At 39.5% G+C, this 26632-nt stretch overlaps 1 protein-coding gene across 1 annotated transcript; it reads right to left on the bottom strand.

Annotated features, from left to right (window-relative positions):
* Positions 1-19: 19 nt before the first annotated feature.
* LOC121634748 lies at positions 20-5102 on the bottom strand. Its single transcript, XM_041977648.1, has 2 exons — positions 4850-5102; positions 20-2255 (listed from the first exon to the last, which is right to left on the bottom strand). Exon 2 carries the CDS (start codon positions 2166-2168, stop codon positions 438-440), a length of 1731 nt encoding a protein of 576 aa, XP_041833582.1. The 5' UTR covers positions 2169-2255; positions 4850-5102; the 3' UTR covers positions 20-437.
* Positions 5103-26632: the final 21530 nt, after the last annotated feature.

The raw sequence follows: 26632 nt of genomic DNA, 5'->3' as shown, positions 1-26632 counted from the left end.
CCTTCCAAAGATAGGCAGTTACACAGTTCCCAAAACAAGCAGAATAATATAACATGCAGGTGGTCACTTGGGAACAAGCAGTTATATAACACCAATAGTATACAGATGGTCATTTTAGGACACAAATTAGATATTCCCATATCATTCCACCTCTGGCCTAAAATGGCCTTAATTCATAAAACTTTCACCTTCCCAGATAACATCATCATCTTCAGTATGGCCAGGAGCATGTTGATACTCCTGGCAGATAGTATTGACCCAATGACACACGAAATCTAACAACTCCATTCGCGTGGCATATACATCATTGTGCACCCATCGATCTTGATTACTCCAGTGCATATAAGTGAACTGATCTACATCAGTATCTGTATCCACAGTTACATGATAACACATCGTTCCATAAGGTCCATCTTCTGCTAAAATATGTATGTGCATCATCTTAAGGCAGTGTAATATATGGTCCTAGACAATCGTTGTTTAATCCGGCGTATATAAAGGCATGTTAATACATTGCATAGCGTCAACACACATAAAATAGCCACAAGAATCAATAATGGTGGAGCTACATATGTTCTAGCGGTGACAGACATTCCTGAAAAAATGTCCCACCAGTGATGAGCACTGTCCATCTCCACCATCTTTGCTGCATGCAAAACCTGTTCCCGGTTAACTAGAGTTGTTACTAAGGCACGGGTAACATTCTGAGAATGGCTAGACATAATATCTTTAAGATCACGGGAGCGAGACAGTGCACTTTGGAAACGCTCCAGAGAAATTCGCCATGGTAGGTGTAACACTTTCCACTGGACAGCCGTCAGATGAGATTCTGTGGTAAAGTTAGTCAACCTGTAAGTTACATTGTGCCAATGCCATAGGTGTAAACCTTTTAAACAACCTGAGAACGGTACAGTAGGCAACTGAGTATGGTTGTGAGTAGTAGCTACGCAAAGGGTGTTGGGGCCCACTTGCCATAGCATGTCGCTAGCTGGTTCTATATACCATTCACACAGTGCCGTGTCTCCTGTAAAGCATGGATCTCTATACCCTTTAGATAAGAGGCAGGCTTGGCCTCGATCAGTAGTTTCACAGTCCTTCAGGTCATACGTGTGATTAGTTTGGGGACTAAACCATTCACCGTAAGTTCTCAAAAACATATACTTATTATGTACGACCAATGGTAATACCTGAAACTTACAGATGGTGATTACTTGAGTAACATTCCACTGTATCCAACTTACTGTACACATGGTCATATTACATCGAGTCTGTTCAGGTTTTATTTGTAACCATAAAGCATCAGATATATCAAACAATCGTCTCCATTCATTTGGGTTAGGTGTAGTTATTACCCGTACAAACCTCTCCTCCTGTAGTCGGGAATATATCACCTGTAAACCACACACAGTTGCATCAATAGCTTTGGTTACATTTATTAAAACATCGGCAGTGTCATTAAACAATCTAGTTTGCCATTTCAACTGTTGTTGTAAAATGATTGCAGTCTCTTTTTGGGGTCCTATAGGGACCGGCATCCAGTTCCCCAGGCGATGAACGGCCTGGCTAGCTTTATTTCCAGTGTTGGACAACATTGTCCAAGTGATTTCTCCTGTTCGAACCACAGCGTGTGCTCTTTCCTGGCAGGTCGTCACCAGTGGAGCTGTATGATTTTTAATTACTAGTTCCTTTGGCAGCACATCCACCGGGTGAATCAAAGGATCAATCCGATTGTGAATGGTTGTAGCATTTCTTAATTGGAATGACTCATAAACCTGCACCTGTGAATTAGTACCATTTCCCAATATAGTTCCATCGGTCAGAACCAGGAGCATCATCACGTCCGACGTGACAGTGACGTTGCATCCAGCTTGTACATGTACTGATGTCATCGGTCTCCGTAGGTGCATCGTTTGTATGCAGCCTCGACACACATATATGGGGCATTCACTGGTTAGATTAGCAATATAACAGATTCGTTTGGCTGGACAGGTGAAGTTATCCTGTCTCCTCATCCTTGTTGCGTACCTCCAGCCCGTCCGAAACATGCCCACCTCCGTCATCGACCGGTGGGGCGTCATCGCAGTCACAAAGCTGTTGGTGAGGATGGCAGTGAGGGCAGCTTGCAGCATGCCCCAGCAGGCGGCACCACCAGGTCGTAGGCGGGCCATAGCGAGGATCCTTCTGCGCCCCCTCCTTATTGGGTCCGCCGATCAACCTCCTCCACCCCCACTCAGACATCCACCAGGCACACCAGGCTGAAAGAGACACATAACTTCAGAAGAATATAGCAAACAGCATTAGTCTTCTCTTAAATAACATTTTAACACGGGAACATTTTTCCAATCTTGTTCCCCAGAGTATATTATAGTACAGGTTGAGTCCGCCCCCTGAGCGATAATTTCAGCAGGTCTAGGCGGGCCATGTTCTTGCCTGACCCAAACCTTAGCACCCACTTTATCTGTAGATCCAAATCCTCCTTGACCTCTAGTTGTAACCACCTGTGGTGTTGTTATTTCTTGCACCATTGTCATATTACATGGCTTTATTACCAGTTGAGCTATTTTGTCACCTTTAGTGACCACAAACGGTTCAGCAGCTATATTTAATAGCACTACACCCAGTTCTCCTTGGTAATCAGCATCAATTACGCCTGCCATAACAGTGATTCCTTTCAGAGACAGTCCTGATCTAGGCAGGATATGTCCGTACATGCCCGGCGGGCATTGTAACCCTAAACCGGTTTTCACAACCGTTGGGGTATGACTAGGGAGCGTTACTGTTTGTAGACTCGTCAGGTCTAAACCCGCTGAGCCAGGTGTGGCACGCAGTGGAATTTTAGCATCATTGTGTATTTTCCACATTTTAACACTTTCATCTGCTGGGGTAGCATGCACCATGACCATTCGAGTGAGTGGTGTCACTCCTTCTGCAAGAGGTCTGTTATTAATTTGTTTAACCACCTCTGGTAAATTGCGCTTCCAATTATTTAAACTATTATCACCAGAGGCTTTCCTCAGTGAGGATTTCAATAATCCATTTAATCTTTCAATTAACCCTGCTGCTTGTGGGTGATACGGAATGTGATAAATCCATTCTACATGGTTTTCATCCGCCCATTTCCGTACCATGTGACCTGTGAAATGTGATCCATTATCAGTTTGAATTTGTACAGGCATGCCATAATATTGTTCAATCATGTCCAAACATTTTAACGTTGCCTTTTGATTACTAAATTTACAGGGATGAACTATCAATACTCCAGAATATGTATCTACAGCAGTACATGCATATTTACAGTTCTGTGAGACTGGCAACGGTCCAACAAAATCCATCCGCCAGATTTTCTAATTCTCTTATCATCCCTTGTACAGCAGAAGCAGGTCTGTCTACAGAATTTAACATTAACGTTAACACCAGGGATCTGTAATGTGGAGGACTGGTTTTTATCAGCTGATCCCGTACTGATTTGGGCACATTCATATCAGCCCATGCATCAGCCGTTCCCAGAAACACTCCTTCCCTCATCATTAACTGAGCCATATCCTCAGTCAGGCGACGACGGGTCACTGGTTTTGCCTGATACCAGTCTAACCCTTCAGCCTCGTCCCAGACATCCTCATCCCATTTCATGGGATCCCAACTAGCATCCTCCCGTACCCGTGCAGCCACGGTACGGACTTTGGCAGGGTCAGTACGGCGGGGCGGTCTCCTCCGCATTTGCCACCGAGTCTGAGCCAATCCCACCAAAGCTTTGTTCAAACAGTGATTCAGTGCGTCTTTCTCTGCCTGCATTTTCATTACTTCTTGCCTGGCTAAAGACAGCTGTGTTTCCAACTGTTCTTTTTTCTCCTGCGATACACGCCATGCTGATGCACAAAACCACGCACGCCTCTGAATCCCCCCCAACGGGGATGTCGGAGGAACAACAATTTCTTTAAGCGCAGGCAATGCAGCCGCTAGAGAGCCGTCCTTTACAGCATCTCCCCACGGCTCGGGACGACCACCGCCGTCCCGCAGACAGAGCGCAACTTCACTCCATTCGCCAGTCCAACCTGGCACATCAGATTGCTCCACGGCGGGAGGCTTCTTATTATGTTTCATAAACATTTCTGCAGCCACCAAATAACATCAATTACAATGTATTAATTGTTCGTGACGCCAATAATGTAATATGTGATTTTAGAGGTTCGTGGTGGTCGGCAGATGAAACACACAAAGTCAGAGTGCTAGAATAAGTGTGTCAGGTTTATTCCCCGCAGCTCATGACACTCATCATTACATCTCAATGGGTTCAGCCTTATAAGCATAGCATAGCATAGCATAGCTTGCCCTACCTTTGACACGGACTGGAGAGCCAACAGTCCCGGTAGAGTGGCTTAGAAAACCCCGGCTGGGCGTTCGTACGTAACCCGCAGCAGACTCTACCGAGATGTGGGATTTCCCCGTCTTTATACTTATTTAGAAAAAACACAACATCGCATGAGAGAGAGGATGGCCAGTCCTTTCCCACAGGCGAGGATGAGTCCTGAGATCCTGTCTTGTAAACATATTTACAAGACACCCTTTTCTCACCCTTCCAAAGATAGGCAGTTACACAGTTCCCAAAACAAGCAGAATAATATAACATGCAGGTGGTCACTTGGGAACAAGCAGTTATATAACACCAATAGTATACAGATGGTCATTTTAGGACACAAATTAGATATTCCCATATCATCTGTAGACACAGAGATGAAAGTCAGACTCATCTTGACTCAGGAAAAAATAAATGTCATTAGCCCATTTCCACCGACAGGTGCGCATCATGACACTTTCTTTTGTTTCCACATTTGAAAGCTTGGAAGGGTACCTTAATATCTGACTCGTCCCATCTTACTTTGTTAGGAACCTTGTGTTGGGGTACCAATCTAACTGACCCGACCCAAAAGGGTGGAACTTGAGCAATCCGTTGAGTGGTTGAGAAAAAGAGTCACTTCACATGCGACCTGGCATAAAACAATGCAGGAACGGCTCCTTGTTTAGAGCAACAGATTTTCTTTTTGTAGATTAAATCTCCTTTCAAAATGGTGTCACAAAGCACCGCCAAGAAGACATAACACAATCTGTTGGATAGCCATCAATCTCCTCCTTTGTTCCTGAGTCATGTTTCAGTTATACTTTAAGGAAGGTCCGTCATGCTATTAGGTAGCTGAGGCTTATTGCTATCTGACTGATACTCCACCTCTCAAGTAAGGTTATGGTTGGCTGTGGAAACACAATGAGATTACAGTTTACAAACCATGTCTACACCCTACCCGCACCCTTAGTGGAAATGAGCCTATTCAGTTACTTAATTGAAATGTCAAAAATTGAAAAAATACTGGGAAAAAACAAAACAAACAAAAAAGATGGGTTGATAAATCAAACAAGTCTTCAGTTTATGTTTGGTATTAAACTTTTGTAGTTGTTGGTAGAAAAACAATAAGGAATTTGCTTAATGACAGTAAGCTGTTATATGGGTTTTCTGAGAGTAAGGATGATAAATAATTATTGTTTTACCTTATAAAAGCCAAGATTTAAAACATACATGTGAAAAGGCAGAGAAATGCAAAATAAACACCTTCTGATTTAGTGTGAATAAACTAGGCTGTTTGATGTGGGAAGGTGGCATCGTCGGCTATTCGCTGCACAGCTGTTATAAACTGGAAAGAGGATTTAGCAGATGTTTAATGGAAACCTTGAAAAGTAAGAACCAAAACACGTTTGCTATTTTTGACTCAATTAAAAAAAAGCTTATTTATGTGATATATAATGTAACTCAGGGCACATTCACACCAGGGTAGTCTGGGGGACTTCCTTTGGGAAATGTCACACCTTCCTTTGGGTTGGTTTGCTTTCACAATGCACTTTACTCAAGCAGACCAAAGCACCTTAAAAACATCACAGAATTATAATTCATTTTGTTGTTGCTAGTTTAGGGCGGTATAGCCTCAAATGGCCACTCAACAAGAAAAAATAAAACAGCAGGAGGATGAAGAAAATCATGATCATCAACTGGCCAGGACCAAAAACTGAAATACTTCTTAGAACTTATTTATTGCTACTTCACATAATGTGCTTTATTTTTTTAGAAAAAGGCAAGCTGATGTAAAAGTTGTTTTTATAAATTTGAAGAAGCTGTTGTACATTGTCTGCCTGGTGTTCAAATTACTTTAAAGTGCAAAGAAGTTGTTGGTGTGCTCTGCTGCTAAGATCTTTTTGCCTTAAAGGTGATATTTATCTCTGACCAATCAATGTGCTGCAGGTAGTAGTGCTCAGTTACCATAGTTTGATTTCACTCACATGCAGCTTTAGTAGAATCAAGACAAAAGTTGTGTCAGTTATGCTGTGCTACCTGCAATGAGAAACAAAACAAACTGGATGTATTACTGAAAAACAAACAAAAAAAACTGGCCTGGATGCTCTGCAGGCATCTCCACTCCCGCCCTATTCTTTTCCTCCTTGCTTGATCCTCATCAATACTGTCCATGTTGATTTATCTCAAGCTTTTTCTAATCAGTTGGTCAGTAAATCAGGCTTATGATTGTAGTTTTTGTTCCTCATTAGTTTTTTAGCTATGTGCTTTTTTAATCCTGCCATGGCAGCACCTTGTGTGATCAAGTCTTGAGATTAAGCCTTCCTCCTTTCTGCAGTCCTGCACTTTGGTCCTTCCTCCTTGTCTCCTCATCACCTACCATTACCCAGTGACAGATTTCTGAGCTCTAAATGGTTCTGCTGTGATTCGGTATTGTGTTTACAATGCAGGTGATTGGATATAAGTATCTTCATTGTTTTCTTTAAGGTTTGTAGTGATTGGTTTATTGCATCTGTAACAGTCCTTTCATCAACAACAGCTCATTTGTATTAAAAAAAAAGGGCAAATGGTGCCTTGGCTGAATGAGAAACCCCCATTTAATGCTTAAAATGACAGGGTCATTTATTTCTAAAGCACTAAAAATGTAACATGTCCTCATATTCAGTTTCAGAATGTAATCAGATGTTTTAAAATTTTACAAAACACTGTTTATGCTTCTGCCAACACAGAGCAATGGCTCTAGTTGTACCAACATATTTTCCCAATGCCCCATTTGCCACTGTCTTTATCCATTTTTAATTATAATATGTCGATAAATTGGATTGAGCTAGAAAGAAACTGGGCCGACATATAGAATATTGATTCACCTCCCTGTGGGAAAGACTGTACAGCAAAGTGATTTAATGTAATTCTGTAAAAATATGAACCCTTTATCTAGATTTATTGAAGTAGTTGTTTGTTTTGTTTTGTTTTCCAGTTGCTGCTTCCAGCAACAAGTCTGCAAACATCAGGACACAGGAAGATATGTAGTTTTATGGTCCTAATGGCTGTGACAGTGTTTTTTTCAAAAAAAGAAGTGTTTTATATTTTGACTGGACTATAACAGTTGACACTAATCCAACACAGCAGGACTGGGACTGAACTACAACCCACCATGCGCACCTCTCCCTAATCTATGAGGTTTTGCCTCAGTCATTTTCATAACCCCCATATAAGATGGGCCATATGTTTATATAATAAGGTGTTTCCAAGCACATCACACACAGCACATTATTTCATCATCAATGTTTCCATCATCACTGATAAAATAGCCTAAATACCTGTGAGTAGTGAGTCATTGAACCAGAGGATTGTAATGCTTCCCACTGAGGACAAAAGACATCTCTTAGTGGGTGTTAACAGTTTTTTTGTTGTTATTATTAGGTGGTAAAGGACTCAATGGCCTCATCTGCTACAAACTGTTTAAACATAATAAAACTCAATTCTTTTCTTTTTAGAATTTAGCTGATTAACTCAGATACGTTCTAGTAGTTTGAGCTGATCAACTCAGTTGATACTAACTTGTCTTAAAGGAATTTGTTGTTTTTTCCTCCTTTTTTTTCCCTCTATGTGAGCTGTTGACTTTCTCTCAGTGGGGAGAAAAACTAACACAAACACAAACTTAGCAGGAATGTGGGGCAGGAATGGCATGTCTGGGGTATTCTGCCTGCTTGTGGTGATTGATTGAATCGTTGCAGAGTCCTGGAGGACTATGGAGAGCAGAGATGGGAGGGTTGGGGGATGGAACAGACCGTCCCAACAGGCCAACTCATCGATGGACTGATTGCTTCCTCATGGTCTCTTCTGCTCAGGCCTCCAGAGGGAAAGCAACAACAGGCAGCAACAAAACCTCCCCAGGGCTTGACATGTTGTTTGATCTAGATGCTAAGAAACAATAATAAAAAAAAAATTTCTAAGAAAGTTACTGTAATTTCACTTTTCACTTGAAAGTTCTCAACAACTTGGAATATTTCATCAAACGCATAGCTGAAAATTTCAGTGAACACTTGGCCCTGACTTCAGCTCTCACTTGCTGCGGGCCCCAGAGTCGTCTCCAATGATCCCGTCATGCCTTGCACAGCTTTACTGTATACACCAGCCTTGAAATGTGCCTCAGCCTTCACATTCCTCTCCTGGTGAAATCATATTTTCTAGCCACTGCTGATGTGTTTGGTCACAGCGGCGCCTGCATGATAGATGTTTTTCTGGCTGTGAAACACCTCTTGTACCCTTCTCTGCAACCCCCACCCCTTCTCCAGTCAGTCTGGAGGTATGTGGACCTGCAATGTTCGTCCATCAGTGTATTAACTGTGCTAGAATCGCTTCAGAGCCTTTGCGAAGCATGCACAGATGTTGGCAGAAGGCTCGCTGAGCTGCTAATGCTGCGCATGGTTTTCCGCCAGACATTATACTCAGAATAGTAACTGATGAAAAATGCCCAGCTCCAGGTGTCCCTGTTTGCCAGTAACAACTTACAGAAATAAGCAGAGGAAAGTTATGGTTGTGTGTCCACATGTTTTCCAGGTATTCTGCTTAAATCTATCTGAGAATTAGTGCAGCTTCAGACTTTTTTTTTAACTTTTTAAACGTGAAGTAGTTATTAAATGCTAAGACATGCTCTAATCTCTGTCTGTATGGGGATATCAAGGCCAGGACTGTTGTGTCTTTGCTCCTAAGTCTAAATTAAACACATTTTTGGCCAAATGGACTTGTGCATAAATTAGGAGAGGGGGCAGCAAGATCAAAACAAGGAGTGAGAAATGACTTGTTGCTTCATTGCAGAATTTCTTTTTTATTGTAGCATTACTGTTTACTTTCAGCAATGATTTGGCAGACTGATTTGCTTAATGTTCTTGGCCCTGTAGAAAGGATTGGGAACAATAAAAATCTGAAACAGAAAGCAAGTTTACATGCGGAAAAATAAATTATTGTCTTAGTCCAACAAAAAGAAAAAAAAACTTTTAAAATACATGTAAACATGTTAAGCTTGTTACATACTCAGCGATATCGGAGGACTTTGTTCTTCTTCTCAAGGCCCTGGTTTGGGAGTTCTTGTGTCTTGTTCTCAACTCATCAGTAGAGCAAAACTTGTTGGGTGTCTGAGAACAATTGTGTGATTGGTTGGACATTTGAAATAAGCATGGATAATGCAGTAGTGAAAAGTTAACAGTGTAAAGCGGAACGATGTTATTTCCACTTTTCTACTGATGCAAAAGGTTCAACAATGTTGGATGGATAGTTTTAACGAGCAGCTGGTTTTACAGTATGAAAACCTATACAACACATGTGGGATATAGAACTGATACCGCAGCATGCACAGCCAACCCAGCAAGGGACAAAGTTTTTCCTCAGTATTAGGTATTAAGTAACTGAGCCAACAGTAGATTGCATGTAAAAACACTGACACCCCACTCCATTAATCCCCGCCCCATTGTGGACGAGGCTTCTCGTGAAGTATGAAATAACTGGGCCAAAACTAACTTTTTTTCTTATTTTTGCCACCCAGAGAACAAGAACAAAGTCCTCTGTTCTTGCAGATTATGTATGTTCAGCTGAAGTTGTGCAAAGTTCTGAAAGCTGTAGGAACACAACCAGTTTATGTGGTTGGGAGTTGATTTACTTCTGCATTCGTGTTTGAGAGGAAGACTAAAGAAAGTCTTAAGTTCCTCCAACATTTTCAGTACATTTTATTATATTTACCATCTTGTTTCAGTTACTTTAACTTCTTCTGAATTTGTTTCTGTCTGTCCTACATTCAACTCTGCCAGCTTGTCCATTCTTTTGTTTGGAGTTGCGGACTCAAAGGTCCTCTGAACGTTTTCTTCGGCAAATATGCTCAAAAGAGCCTGGACCTCTTCGTCCGTCTACTTCTCATAGCTCCTTATTTGGTTCTATTTTTTAAAACTAAAGATGCAGTTAGGTTTGTAGAAGCAAAATAAAAATGTTTGCAGCTGCACACTGGCATATGCACAAAAATGCAGAAAACTGCAAGAAGTATGTTTTTTTTATTTATTTATTTATTTTAGGTTGGTTATAAAAGTTTTCTTGCAGAGTTTACATAGGTCAGCTTATCCTCTAACTTAAATAAGAAGGTGCCATGGCTATCGATTCACGTCAAACAATAAGCATGAAGTGTGTCAAGTCTGGTGTTTGAATCCTACGTTCTTTTCAGCTCTCTGGAGAAGACTAGAGGCTACATTCATGCTACCTTGCGTACGTAAATCGGGACGTCCGTTTCAAATGTTGTCATACGTCATCATCTTCATACTTACATGAGTTTTTTGCGTTGCCATGGTTAAGTCAATTCCTCCACTAGCGGGCAGTGCTGAGTTCAGAGTTCCTTTCACAAGCCGACCTCAGTTCAATTCTGCCTTTATTCAATTCTGTTGAGAAGGGTTCTGATTGGACAGGGGGCAGACGTGACATATTTGCGTCCACAGAAGTAAACAAACTCCAGTTACTGCTCCATTTCTTTTCAACTACAACATGGAAGACCACATAATAAGAACCAATTTGGCTTTGATTTTGATTATAGTTTTGAAGCAGCAGCTCGACACTAGCATAGGCTACTACTTTATTTTTGTTGGCTGAGGAGGAGAAGGGGGATAGTATGTGCTACAGGACAAGGGAACGAATATACGCAGAACAATTGGAATTCATTTAAAGTGAATTGAACCTAGACATGATCAAGGAATTATTCAATTCCTTGATCATTATTAAAATCACAATAAACCAGCCACTTAATTTGGATTTAAGTTTAATTTGGAATGATCATTTTCATTCGGAATTAGATGTTTACAAGGTCATTTTTTAAAAAGAGGATTTTATTTTAATTCCGAATGAAAGAGGAATTAAAATGCTCATGTAAACGTGGTCATTTACTTGAGGAGAGGATCTTTGGAACGTGTTGCATTAAGGCTCATTCCAGAAGCTGAACCATGTTCATGCTCTTTCTTTCCAACACAGGAGCATTTAGGCATCAGAACAGTGCATGTGTTGTCAAAGCTGAGTCTGTGTGAGGCTGATGTTGACGGGTGGCTGAGAGCCTCCAAAGTGGCCCGTGTAAAGGGTCTGCGTTGTGTGGCCACTGCCAATTACAAGTTTCAGAGCTCAAAACAAAATGTCTGCTGTGTGAACAGGTCAGTGGGAATAAATGAGGCAGTGTGTGGAGCTCAGTTAGGATGCCTGCCTCTCATAATTAATGGGACAACTGACTTTGGCATGGAGCGTGGTGAACAAGACTGATGGCTGTATGATTTGCCAACATATGTTCTTTCACCCCATCATTCACCCCCTCTCAAAAACCCTGCAGACTCAAGTATCAAGCAGCAGATTTGCCTTTGAGTAGATTCCTAATTGTAAACCTTATTATCTTGCTCTTGACACCAGTGTGAAGGGAAATTTCTCTCCTAACATGGGAATCATTACCGACATCAATGTCAGTTATTGAAATGTGAAAAAACACAGAACAGAAGCATTCAACGTAGGTTCAAGGACATGGTATATAGGTCTTTGGCTTGAGGTCAGCATTGATTGTAATTATCTTTCACCCTGAGCTGCAATTGTTGCTAATATGCTGCCCATTTGTCCTGAATTTCTTAGCTCTTAGTTGACTGCCATGCTTTTTTAGTTGATGCTCCTGCATGCTCATACATTGAATCAAGTCAACTCGATATCCAATTTAACTACCAAATCAACCTTTTGCACTTTCCTTCACTGACATTTACTTCACAGTGCACTGCTGCTCAATTAAATGAGTTTTTATGAGTGTTTCTAATGAATAAATATACAGACCAGACACATTGGAGAGATACCATTGTTACATTTGAACATTGTGCATCTTAGGATGCATACTAGCCTGATTCTACAGTGACCACGTTTACATGAGCTTTTTAATTCCCCTTTAATTCAGAATAAAAATAAAATCCTCTTTAATATGAACGTGTAAACACATAATTCCGAATGAAAATGGCCAATCCGAAAAAAACTTAAATCCGTGAGTGGCTGGTTTATTGTGATTTTAATTCAAATTGAATAATTCCTTGTTCATGCATACATTCATTCTGCTTTAAATCAATTCCGGTTGTTCTGTGCATGATAACAGTGTTGTACTTTATCTCCCTTCTCCACCTCTGCTGACAAAAGTGAAGAAATAGTGTTTTCTTCCGGTAGACGTAAATACGTAATACATAAAGGCGATTAAATGTGTTTTCCGTGTAAACCTCAATTCAGAATTACAATTTCCATGTAAACACGAAGGAGAATACTCGTTTCCAAATGATTTATTTCTGAATATTTAATTTCGAATTAAAAAACACCATGTAACTGTGGCCAATAGCACTGAAAACTAGAAACTGGCATAATAAAAGGATCAATGTTTTAAATGTTTAAATGTCTTCCAAACAAATCTAAAATCAGTGCTGATTATATCTGTAAAAACGGCCACATTTAAGTTCTTTTTAAACTAGTAAAAAATAGAAACTTCTATTAATATCAACTTCAGATATCCATGTACAAGTTATTGGATTTTATTGAAGCAAGTTCTGGTTGATATTGATAGGAACATAAGACCTGGGCTCACATCCTGGTTTTACAGTAACACATTTAACACAGTAACTGTTCATTAAACTGTTCATTAAAATCCACTTCAACAGGTAATCACAAACAGTTAAAACCAGATAAATATGCTTTAGATCTTTTTAGTAATACAAATGTCCTACAAAACAAATAAATAGGATAAAAGTAAAATATAATTCAGTGGATACTTTGGAGAAAAATAGTTGTGCATCTTCAATGTGGAATTTCTATTTTTTGTGCTATTTTTAAAGATTGCAATTTTTACAGTGTATTTTGAGCTATTTTTGGGTGCTTTTATTTAATTTAACAAAGCAGTGATATAAAGTTAAGTCTGTAATTGTCCCTGAAAAAAATGTTTATAAAATATACATAAGTAACCTTACTGATAAATCTTTCTGCTTAACATAGTAATTCCCCCTTCTTTGAAACATTCTTTTCCTACCCTTTGCCAGAATTTCATACTGGGGAAAAAATGTTTGTATTGGGAAATTTTAAAGAGGCAGCCTATCTGACACAATGAAGTAGCTGCTGACACTTGTGAAAAGTCAGACCCTGAAACGGCCCACTTGAGTTCATTGACTTAGTATTAGTACAGAGCTCTGTCCTTGAGTGATAGCTTTTGTGTCTTCAGAAACTCGTCCAGATTCCCGGTGAAACATGTTTGTCAGTTTATACTCGTCTCGAGGCATTTGTGCTGTTTGCATCAATTTTTACATTCCAAAGATGGCACTTAAATTGTCAGAGTAATGCAAATCTGTTGTTAATGTCTGTCAGTCTGATTCCTTCTGCCAAGCAAGGCAGTAATCACAGATCTCCTTCCTGCCAAGTGCTCCAGCCTCAGGACCCCCCACCTTTACATATACTCACCTCACCTATCCCTCCCACCAAGAAGAATTCGTGGTGGGTCCAGAGCAGTGATAGAGCAGTGATCCCAGCTGTTAAAACAGTTGGAAGGGATGCAGTGGGGGTAGTCAGAGGGCTACATCAGCTTATTTAGGTTGTGCTAATGAATCTCCATGAGTGTCAACAGAACACCTAATAATAAGATGAAAAAAACCTCTAGAAAGCCAAATGCATTTGGTATAATACTATTTTTAGATGTTTACATATAGCCCTTAAACTATTTTAAACCAGGGGCTCAGGCAGATCCATTAAGATATTTTCCATTCATTCATCTGTTTGCTATGCCCACCTTATCCACTGGAGTTTCATGAGGTTTGATCCCATATCAGATTACATCATGCAAGCAGAGATTTGCATTTTAAACAACCCTTCATTCAGACACACGATCATGTTTCTGAAGCTGAGAAGATGGTGACTAAAAGAAAAGATGAGGCCGATACAAAAAGGAAAAAGTATTAAAAACACAAAGGCCACAAAAACAACATTTGACTTCCATAGCTTGTTCAGTAACAGCCTCAGGGCCAAAAAGCTCATTAAAACATATTAGGAATAGTCAACAAATGATAGAAAATTCATGACCCTCTTCATTTGTTAGCCAGAGCTAAACAAGGAACACCTTCTGCTTCTGCAGTGACAGGACTATGTGTACCCACATTTGCATCTCAAAGTTGTCAGATTAAACCTGGTGGCTGTCAGGTCAGTGGTTAAAAGAGTCACTGTTGAAAACAATGCACTGTTAATAGGTGACTCATTTTGAATAGAATAGAGGAAGTATATCTGATGGGAGATAAGTGAGTAAGAGCCTTCAGGGGATATATGTTTTCACTTCCAGTGACACTGTTTGTACAGAACACTGCCACCAAGCTGGTTCTGTCTTCAATTCAACAGAGTGAGCAATACTTTTACTATAATTTGTTAATGATTCTTGGAGCAGCTATATCCAATAAATGCATCTTTAAATGACTTTAAATGGTGGTTTGTTGATTGTGTACCATCCACAATAATTGTCAAATCTACTTAAATTTAGCCTTGTAAGTTGTGAATTGTGGAAAACATCAGGGAGACAGTGGGCCCATTCACACAAGCCTTTTTTATTTCAATCCGAGTTTGTTCGGAAAGTCCGCTTCTTTTGGGGTATTGTGAAACAGACTATTTGGATCAAATAATCCATCACGGTACACTACAAATGTGGGTCGAAAGGTCCATAATGATCGACACAGAAAACGGATATGCAGTCGGATGGACAGTTTCATCCGTCTTCTCCATCGGTTATGTGCATAATTTGGTCCATTTCCAGGGAGCTTAACTATCCATCGCTTGACGCAGAAGAAGAACAATACCACGGGAAATCGCGGGGGCAATGCTGAGCAGAATAGCTGACATACGACCAGTGAAAGAAACAAACCAGAGAAGAAGAATAGGATCAAGAAGGAAACAAAAAAGCAAAAAAGGATTAAGACGAGCACAACTGTAGAAATTGCGTCAGCATTTGAAGAAAGACTATATGCAAGTGTTTAGGGTGTGTTGGGTGGTTGGAAACAACTCTATAGCGATGCATTACCGCTGCCAAACGATGTCTGAAACTAGTGCCGGCTCATGGGTGTTAACTGAACTCAGCACTGCCCGCTAGTGGAGGAATTGACCTAACAACCATGGCAACGCTAAACATGCATGGGAGTATGACGATAGCGACGCATGACAACATTTGAAACAGACGTCGCCGTTTATGCATATAGGGGAGCATAAATAGGCCTTTATTCTGCTTCAAGAGGACCAGAACTACAAAACAAAGTATACTGTGGGTTCAGCACATGGGCGCATCATGAGTAAACAAAACCAAAGCATCATCACCTGTGAAGCAATAGGCAGCTCTGAACAGGAGAAATAACTCACAGATGTGGAAGAATTTGGGAAACGTTTTAAAAGAAATATGATCAACCCAAGACCGCTAGGTTCTAATGCAGCTCCATATATAACAGTTATGTACTGGGAACCAAAGTTGTCCTGCATTAACAAAGAGATGAATAAGTTTTCTTCTATGCTGTGCCTCACCTTGTCCTTTAATAATTCTTGGTGCAGAGCTGCTGGCAGAGACTGGAAGAACACATTATTTAAACACGCTATTTAAAAGGTCGGATTCATTTAGTTTACATGCAGTGCAAATCTTTGTTTGTAAGAATGTTATACCCCCTCTACGGTGGCGAAAACTAGGAAAAAAGGCTTCAACGTCCCAACGACACCGCTGTAGTACATACTACAAGGATGTGGGGGGTACTAAAGCGTAACATTCCAAAGCTAGAGCAAAACAACGCAGATAAAGGCTCACTTCATGTTGCAGGAAGTACAGTGCAGAAAAGGGAAGATGGCTGAGGATTCATTGCGAGACAAAAGATAAACATTTCTTTGGACTAATGAAGAAGTTGAGCTTCTTCTTCAAAAAATGCTTGACTACAAAGCATAAAAAACTTGAGAAACGGTGGACTGGGAATCAGCGCGTGTTTGTCACATTGACGTCATATCCTCTAGTGGTGCGGTTACACTGTACGCACAGTACCGCAGATGGTAGAGGACTCAAACCTATCCACTTTAGTACCTGGCTTCAGACATGGTCGGTTACATGGAGGCTAATCCCTGGCTTCGTGGGGATGAAAGGGTGGTTTGCTAAAATACTTTTGCGGTTTACTTCAATCCGGTGTCGTGGGGACGGCCCCCAAGTCTAACAGACAATCCTGGTGTGAATGCACTCAGTGAAGCTTCACAGCTCTACAGGGAGCTCCCTTCTTAATCCAACACCCCCACCCAACCTTTGTCCCTAACTCACCGCCTGCTGTCCACCTCCTGAATGCATGCTCTCCCCTTCTCACCTCCTCTGTTTCTCCAACCTGACCTTTTGTTTGCTAACTTAGCATGCACGTTATTCATGCTTTTGTTTCTGGAGCAGCTGGAGATACCTGGTCTCTCTCTCTCTCTCTCTCTCTCTCTCTCTCTCGCTCGCTGTCACTCACACACACACACACACACACACACACACACACACACACACACACACACACACACACACACACACACACATACACAAACCTACCCACCCACACACACACATACATACACACGCACACATACACACATACACAAGCACATACTGTATGCATGTATGTATGTTGCCCACCTTGAGGCAACATGGAATTGTAGCTGTATGTATATTTTGAATGTGGAAAATTATTAAGTTATTAAATGTGGGTAAATCTCTGGAAAATAAAAACACTTTTTAATAGTTTTAATATAGGAATCGACCACAGCCTAAATACCCCAGTTTTACAACCTGTATGTATGCTCACACTAGCATATCCACAGCTGTTGGATGTCTCCTCACTCCCACCGCTGACAGGAAGGAGGTGCTGAGGTGAGAGTGTGACCCTCCATCCAGCTGCAGCTCCTCTGACCCAAACAGTTGGGGTTCTCAATGCTTATGTGGAATCAAGCTGACAGGAAAAGTAAACATCAAGGTGTGGAAAGAACCATACTCTTCCTTCGGTGGTCTCATCACTCACACAGGTCTGCACGGTTTAAATGCAGTTTTAAATCAAGACAGCAGCCTGTAAACTCAAACAGCACCCAGCAGAGATGAGAAAATTCATGATGGGAGAGGTGAAGTGATGATTTGAAGTATCAGAGCTGCTCTTCTGTTGTGTGCACAAGTTATCTAGTATCCACTGACCTCTAGGGGTGAAGGTAATAAAGAGGAATTAGTTTTTACAATGATAATACAGGTACAGATCCTAGGCTAGAGCATAAAAACTCTTCCATGATTCATTTGTGTCTTCATGCAGATTTATATCTTTATATGTTTTAGAGATCATTCTGGTTCTTATGGCTTTCAATATGATTTGTCGTGAAAAGAGATAATCCGTCATTGCATACAGATTTAGAGTATGAGAAGATCAGACAAAATCAATCTAATGGACCATGTTTATTAAGAGTACATGCAGCACAACACCAGGATATTACAAAGTAAATGTTTTCCCCCTTTTTTTCTGACAGAACATCCCAATTAAATACATGAAAAGCACATCTGCATTATGACAAAAACTAAGGATGACATTTTAAGGTTGAAACATTGATCAAATCTTAGATTTTGCAACTGGGCAACTAATACTATGACCACATCAGTCCTTAACCAAAAATTATAACAGTCTCAGTGGATTTGGAGAATCTTTTAGAAACCAAGATATACTGAATCTTACCTTTGGAATGAAATACTCTCTCTCTCTTTCTCTCTCTCGCTCTCCATTTTTCATCACATACATAATTATCTTCAGTGAGCCCCAAGCTCATCTCCAATCTCACCCGATACTTCCCATTTATTTTTATTTTATGTTTGAATGTAATAATTCTTTCCAGTTGCTGTATATTTTCACATCACTTACTGTTTCAGTAGGTTTAGCCATCAAATATACTAAGTTAAAGTTTGGAATAACATCATGAGTTGCCTTAAAATGTTGTAGATTCAAATACAGAAATATAAACTAAGGAAGCACATCCACAAGAAAAGTTTCATGTGCTGGTCTAAAGTCCTCAGAGGACACCAGGAGCATGAGCTTCTCTGTGCACATTCTTTTGTCAGCACCATTTCACAACTTCTGCTGTGTCATAAAAAATGCTCCCACTTTGTGAAAAGTCACAATTTCCCTTCAGAAAACAGAAAAAATTGCACTTAAATCTTGAAAAAAAAAAAAAAAATTCCCTGAATGTGACCTAATAAAGTCATGTTACTCAAAGGACATTTAAAACTCTATTAAGTTACCACACTGCCCTCTGCTGGTGGCATGTTTTAGACTACATTCATGATGTCCTTGTCTAATCCATTTCAACTTATTTTAGTGATAGTTATAGAGTGATAGAGAGAAAATTTTTTGCACAAATCAGATTTTCAGTGAGTAAAAATATCAATAAAATTTTTTAGTGATTGCTTCCCTGTGCTCCTTACCTAATATCAACCAAGGATTGCATATGTTGACTCTAAAGCTATAAATATTGTTTAGTATTAATGTCTCTTTCACAGATATTTAAGTTACCCATGCCATGTGCATTAATATACACAAGTTATTGTAATGTGTTACTGTTCCCTTTCTATCATCTCCAACCATTCTCCCCTGATCTTTGAGATCAACAAGTCATTTCCATCTAGAGAAGTGCTGCTGCTCACTGTATAATTACTCTTTTTCTCTGTAAACCCGAGATGGTTGTATGTGAAAATCTCTGGAGGTCATCAATTTCTGAAATATTCAGACAAGCTGGTCTGGCACTAACAACCATTTCACGTTCAAAGACCCGTAAATCCCTTTTTTTAATCCCAAAATCTGTCACATTGACTACGTCTTAATGCCAAAATACACTGAGTTGCTTCAGTGGGGTTCACTGTTTCATATTTGTGTTAAAAAAGAATTTAATCTGTGTACCTAATAAAATGTCTTGTGAGTTTACATACGTGTTCAATGTTTCCCCTCAGATGTCCTCACAGCAGCTGTCCAGTAAACTTGTCTGTTCCCATCCGACTCACTGCAACTCATGTGGCTGCTTAATTTTCCCCCACAACAAATATGTAATCACTTGTTATGGATTAGTCTGGATTCAGTTTCTGCTTTTGTGTTGTGAACTGGATTGGGCAACCTTTGCAGTATTCATTCCAGAAGCTTCAAGTGTTTGGATATCAAAAGGAGGCAAACACTAAGCCTTCAAAATACAACATTAAATTAAGTATGTTTAGCTCATCTTCATGCAGTAGAGACATTCTTATATATTTTTCTGATGGTTTGGTAAAAAGATTGTATGGGAAAGGTGAAAGGCATCCTTATAAAACAATAACAATGTTTTGTTACTCTCGGCTTCCCCTGTGAACCACACCTCCACCTCAACAGCGAGAGTTTGTCTAAAGTTTCTGTTTGGATTTTGGGAGCTCCTTGCCTCCATAATCTGAGCTCCTATGTTTGTGTTTTCAGCTACAAACGGGAAAGCTTATTGTTACAGTTTCAAGCAGTGAGGATCACATAAATTCCCACAACAACAGCACGTGGTTTTGTTGAGTTGAAAGTAGTAGTAAGAAGCTTAATGGGAACTGATGCAGAGAATCTGATGGAAAATGTGGTAGTTTTGCTTTGCATTTTATCGGTAAGCTAACATACCTTTATAAGTCCCTTTAAAATGACTTAAATAAAAGTTAATTCCTTGTGTTATGTTGTGTATATTTTCTGCTCTCCTGTCACACCTGGTTCTCAGCGGCTGTCACAGTCAAATCTGTCAAATCAGTTTGTTCCTCATTAATCATTTGTGCCACTGTGTTTTATCTTCCTGGCTTCCTTTGCTCTTTGCCAGTTTATTGTTTATCATTTCTGCCATTTTCAGTCTGTTTGTCTATCCGACCTGCATTTAGTTTCTTGGTTAAATTTTGTTTCTAGAACTTGTTGCCTGCAGTACTTCTATAAATAAGTTTGTATGTCCTCTGTTGGTATGTTTTGAGCTTCAAGTACTGCCAGGTGTGTTCAACTTGTGTGTAATTGACACCTAACTGATAGAAAAATATATCAGAATGAGATTCTGAAGCCAGTGGTGATCTTATATCGCCAGAATCTGATACCTAACTCGATCCTCCGGGATGACAACACTCTCCAGAAACTCTTCCAGAATGGAAAGAATGGAATGCCTTGCTCTGACTCAGATCTCAATCCAGTTGGAGTGTTGTGGTGTCAGCTCTGTCATGCTGTGTTACAGTGACCAACACAACCAAGCTGGTTAGTCTTAGAAAACTCCTGATTGAGAAATGGGATGCCATACTACAGCAAAACGTGACCAGCATGAGGAGGAGATGCTGAGCTGTTGTGGCTGACTATGAATTCTCCACATGAGATTTCTGACTGTAAAATTAATAAAGTGTAAAAATAGCCAACATGTGTTTTTTCATTTTTAATGTGGGAGGTTGGAAATTTCCCATCCACCAAGAATCACTAAACAAGTGTGAATATTGAGGGGATTGTAGCACATTTTTGGGGAGCACCAACATATTTAGCTGTGTTGACAGACACATGGTCCTTACAAGTTACAGCTTATATTAAAGGTGAAAAACCAGGCTGTCTAAAAATGTAAAATATAACATCAATTGGTGTTATTATAGGGAGTATGAATCAACCCAACAAAAATTTCCTTACCTTTTCTTATAAGTTTATAAATAATAAATGCATATTAAGCTAAGGGGGTAGAGCAAATATTCCAGAAAAAGAATATTTTCATGCAAGATGTTGTTACAGGGTCAGTTTTAACAGAAGCCTTGTGATGCAACAGCCATTTTATGATCATTTAATAAAATATAGAGACAATCCTTTCACAACTGTTTCATGAGATGTGGCTGCATGGATGTTATTATTTATTTTGAGTGATTCCAACATTTGCTGGTATTCTGCTAAAAAAACTCACAAGAGCATCAAATATGTATCAACCCAAACTGTGCTCCAAATGCACTCTTTCCGCCTCAGTGACACTGCAGCTACCAAAATATTCACTTTTTTTTTATACATAATGTAACACTTTGAAGTCAAAATGAATAAATGGATAAACATTTGGTTACATACCTTAATAAGCCTCCCAACAAGCTCATTAGATCTCTGTGTATTGAATTTTATAGCTCACAAAGAGACTAAAGATTTTTAAAGTCCTGTAGGTTTTGAGGTGGGGCCTTCAAGGATCAGACTTGTTTTTCTTGGACATTCCACAAATGCTTGATCAGCTTGAGATCTGAAGAATTCAGAGGCCAAAACAATACCTTGAAGTCTTTATTATTTTCCTCAAAGTCACTTTGAACAGTTTCTGGAGAATGGGCTAGTTATTCAGATGAAAGAATCTTGCTGCCTTCAGGAAATGTTACTGCCATAAAGGGTGGGGGTGGGTGTCATGATCTGCACCGTGCAGGTCGGTGTCAAAGTATCATCCACGTGGATGTCAGGATCCAAAGTTCCCCATCAAAACATCTTTCTGCTGCTGCTGTTTAACATTCTTCTCATAGTGCATCCCGCTGTCACTTCTCTGAAATAAATGGTGCACATACACGCAGCCATCCGTATGATTTAAAATATTTATCAGGCTGGGAAAAAATCAGAAGCTTACATCAGACATGTAATAAAATAAAAAACGAAGGGCTAAAAATATCATCAACTGAAGTGCAAAGACAAACCAAAGTAAAAGGAAATACTAAATAATTTAAATCTACATGAAATGAGAATCTTCCAGATGTTTAGTATAATTCAACATGAAAAAGTCTCATGTTCTCCAAAATAAGACAAACATTTGTAATAAATTATACAGAGCAGGCCTTTGCTTACATGGAGTCAAAATCTAATCATAAAAAAGAAATAAAAAAGAATGAAAACACACTTTGGATAAGCTCAAAGGATGAAGTTATTTATTTTTAAAAGTAAACAAATATTCCCCTCTTTCTTGCTGCCTATTGTTTTTGTGCTACATTTGAAGTGTTGTGGAGAACAGAGGTGAATTCGAACACAGGATTTCCACCACCCTTCGTTGCATATGTAGACCACATCAGACAACATATGCTGAAATTTGTACTGGACTTGAACTTTTAGCTGTGATTACGGCAGCATTCTGCATTGTTTTGATAAGCTTCTGCAATGTCACAAAATTTAATTTCATCCATTTGTCATTTTTCACAGTTTTTCGTACTTCTCCAGCACATCCCAAAGATTCTCATTGGGGTTCAGGTCTGGAGTCTGTGGTGGCCAATCCATGTGTTTTTTGCAATTTGAGCTCAATGCATCCTGGTATTGTCATCTTGGAATATGCCCGTGCCATCAAGAAAAAAAATCCATTAATGGAATAACCTGCTCTTTCAGTATATTCAGGTAGCCAACTGACCTCATTCTTACTGAACCTAGACCTGACCAACTGCAGCAACACCAGATTACAGACTTCCCCCACAGGCTTGTACAATAGGCACTATTGATGGGTTTAGCACTTCACTGGCCTCTCTTCTTACCCTGATGTACCCATCACTCTGAACTCATCAGACCACATGACCTTCTTCTATTGCTCCTCGGTCAAATCTTTATGTTCCCTAGTCAAATGAAGCCTCGGTCTCCAGTTAGCTTCACGGATTAGTGGTTTTCTTATGGCTCCACAGCTGTTCAGTCCCAGTCACATGAGTTCCCTTCACATTGTGCATGTGGAAATGTTCTTACGTTCATTATTAAAAATGGCCCCAAGTTCAACAGTTTTTTTTTTTCTTCAGTTTGATTTTTCCAAATGTTTAAATTAATGATCAGGATCATTCAGATTTTTTTTCTGACTACAGTTCAGTAACATATTAAAAATATGTTGGACAGTTCTTAACCCAGTTTTAGTAGTTTCTGCATCTCGTTAGATGTTTTCTCTGCTTGATGCCAATGATCTGACCCTTCCTAAACAGATTAACATCTTTTCCAAGATCACAGGATGTGTCTTTCCACATAGTTAAGAAATGAGAAGCTACTCATTGCATCAGTTTGAATTAAATAACTTGCTGCCAGTTGAAAGATAACCCCCCATACAGTAATTATGCAAAAGAAGGCTCAAACCTGTTTGTTTAGTTAAATCCAGTTGGCGACATTTTCATTTTTGGCCAGGCAGTGCATTTAATGCTTTCTCTATTGAAGAAAGACATCTGTAACATTTGTCTTGTGTCATCAATTCAGAAAACAGGCTTACACAGTATTCCACAGCAATACTCACATCATTTAGCATGACCCGGGAGTTACAGCTCCAACCAAAGATTATTAGTTGTTTACTGAGGTGGTGTTTGCAGCAACAGTGTGCCTGTGGATCTCAGTAAGTTTAAAGAACTGCTGATCTCTAAAGATCTCATGTGAGATCCCAGCAGCTACTGGGCAAAAAGCAAGGCAGGGTACACCTGGTCATGCTAGGGGCATGTACAATTCCCATTTAGGCTATTTTGATATATATATATATATATATATATACTGCCAATCCTCCATTCATTCATTTGTTTGTTTGTTGGTTTATTCATTCATACCCTAAATATGCTCAACTTCTTATTTCTTAGTGAGGTACTATTTTTAGGCAATCATTTGCTACAGATAAGTCTTGATACAACATTAAAAATAGCAATGAGTATTTTATACTTGGTAATGTTAAAATGTAAGATTAAATAAATAAATAAAGCTAGGTCAACTTAATGGCCAGCATCTCCTGAGATGCTGTTGGAATATTTCTCCTTCACTTTGGCTAATTTACTTAATTTAAAGCTACACATTTCATCCGATAGCAATTCAAAGCAGCATTAAAATACAAGGTACCCTGAGGGAAAAAAAGTTAGGAAGCTGTGATTTAAACTGTTTACATGAAAAAAAAGTAAATCCATATAGTTAATTTTCAAACTAATAATGCATACCATGATGCTTTAAATAAACCACTTCGTATGTGGGTGTTTCCGTATCTTTATTCAAAAGTGTAAATTGTTCGATGTGAGAATTGTTTTGATTTCTTGTTTTCACGCTTAAATAACGTCTTGCTCTCTCTCAAAACTCTGCTCTCACACACAAAAAGCCCCTTCTTGCTCTCAAACATATCATTCTTCCTTTCAAAACTCTGCTTCTCTTCTCAAGTTTAGTGTTGCAGGTCCAAATCTCTTGGACTCAAGCGTGGCCTCTTTCACCACAGTCGGGTGCATTCTCTGCGCTTCTGCTCTTGGAGATTTTTTCTTTCTCTTGACTTGCTGAATGAGCTGTCTGTCAAACGTCCTCCAACTAATAGAATACGAGATAAATGCTGATCGAGAAAATCGTCCCCATCTTCTTGGAATAGGAGCAGAGTTTTGAAAGGTAAAATTATATGTTTGAGAGCAAGAAGGGACTTTTTCAGTGTGAGAGCAGAGTTTTGAGAGACAGCCATATATTTGAGTGTGAAAACAAGAAATCTTGCTCTCAAATTGAACAATTATGCTCTTGATTAAAGATAGGGAAATGCCCCTCCTTAATTTGTGCTGGTTTCATTTCAATATTCATTCAAAATCAGAAATAATGATTAGGAAAGGCCACTACATTATTGGCAGTGTGATTAACAGATCATGAACTATTTGGCTTTTGCAGTCGTTTGGTGTCAAACTTGTTTACATTTGTAGAGTCAGTGTCACCATATGGCCAGGCTTTCCTGCCATCAAATTAATCTCATGGATTTGGCACAGATGACCTAAATTGAGTTGGCTGTTGGTGATGACAGGAGCTTCGTTCATGCAAAGAAGACTGAGGAGACTTTAACACAATGCTGAAGGGTTAAAAGTTGATGTATAGAAGAAATATGTCTGTGGATGCTTTGATCGACATTTCAACTGTTTCCATTGCAGCTCATTCAGCTTTCATTTAAACCATTTTCCCCTTTAACAACCTCAGTCCCATTTAAAGTAGATACTGTGTAAAATCAAATCTATAGGCCTCGCTATTGAACACCTGTGCAACATGAAATCATCTGAAATAATAACACTGTCAGTAATGATTTACTAATGCACACAAGCATTACCCTTTTTTTTGCAAAGCAAAAGTCAAGGTCTTCAGAAAAAGGAAGCTGAGACTGTGAGACACATGCAGCACACCAACGTATTGGTACATGATGTGCTGCACGGCATGAAAAACACATCTGGGAGTGTTTAACTCAAAATACAAGCTGAAGAGAAGCTTTCTGAGTCTGAGGAGTGTTGCACAGCATGGATTACAGTGTGCCTGTTGGTGAATGTGTGTATCTGAGCACATCAGAAGTGTAACTCAGTTAAGATGCATGTCAGTGACCTTACCTTTTGAGATAAGAGTTGAACCACTAGTTAAACTAAGGCAGTTGTGATGTTTCCCCTTACACCTCTCCACATCTGCCAGCAAGCTAAGCTATCTGATGTACTTGTTTATTTTATTCAAACCATTATAATGGTTGAGGTGGGTATGACATGAGAGATGGACTCTGGCAGGTGTGCATTTCATCACCAACTCAGTTCATAATGTTCTTGCTAAAGGAAAGTAAAAAGTGAAAAGCACTAAACTTCAGCGCAGTGTTGATAATTTAGCAACTTTATCACAATACTTAGCAAATATCCAGACCCCTCTAGTCAGTATTTTTCAAAAGAGCCGATAGCACCAAATCAAACAACTTTTTCTGGTGTTAGTGGAGATTTTTAGAGATTCTGATGTGAAAGTACATGATGTTCTCGCTCTTAATGAGCAGCAGGTGTGGACACCAAAGCACTCTCAGACAACCCATCTGTAACACAGCAGCCCCCCCCCGATGCAGTCAGAGGTTATGTTCACCCCTCCAAATTCAGACTGAAAATTAAATGTGCATGTGCAACGCTGCTGTTCTCTTATCAATGCAGACTGTATAGAAAAGAATTGTTAAAAATATTTATGTTTTACTGTGACTTGTTTTACTAAGCTCCTCGGTGGACCATAAGGTTAAAAACCAAACCAGACTTAAGAAAACTAAACTTAAAAACTAAAAATAAAGAATCCAAGTGATGCCACCAGAGTGTCTCCTTTGGGTAATTTCTAGGTCAAAACCTAATTAGGATGTTTTTAGTCATGTTTTATCTCTCCCACAATGTTACTCCTTACTCTTACAGCATCCATTAAAATCACATACACTTGGTCAATTATAAAAATTAGACAATGACCTAATTTTTAGCAACTTCCAATAAATTTTAGGACAACCAATAGCTGCTTTCCTTACTGAGCCATTGGC

Source organism: Melanotaenia boesemani, chromosome 23 (assembly GCF_017639745.1).
Source record: "Melanotaenia boesemani isolate fMelBoe1 chromosome 23, fMelBoe1.pri, whole genome shotgun sequence".
Classification (NCBI taxonomy): domain Eukaryota; kingdom Metazoa; phylum Chordata; class Actinopteri; order Atheriniformes; family Melanotaeniidae; genus Melanotaenia; species Melanotaenia boesemani.
The sequence above is the reverse complement of the archived record's forward strand: the minus strand, read 5'-3'. Positions and strand labels throughout refer to the sequence as shown.

Coding starts and splice junctions, on each gene's coding strand:
- LOC121634748 (XM_041977648.1), bottom strand. CDS start 2,168: ATGGCCCGCCTACGACCTGGTGGTGCCGCCTGCTGGGGCATGCTGCAA.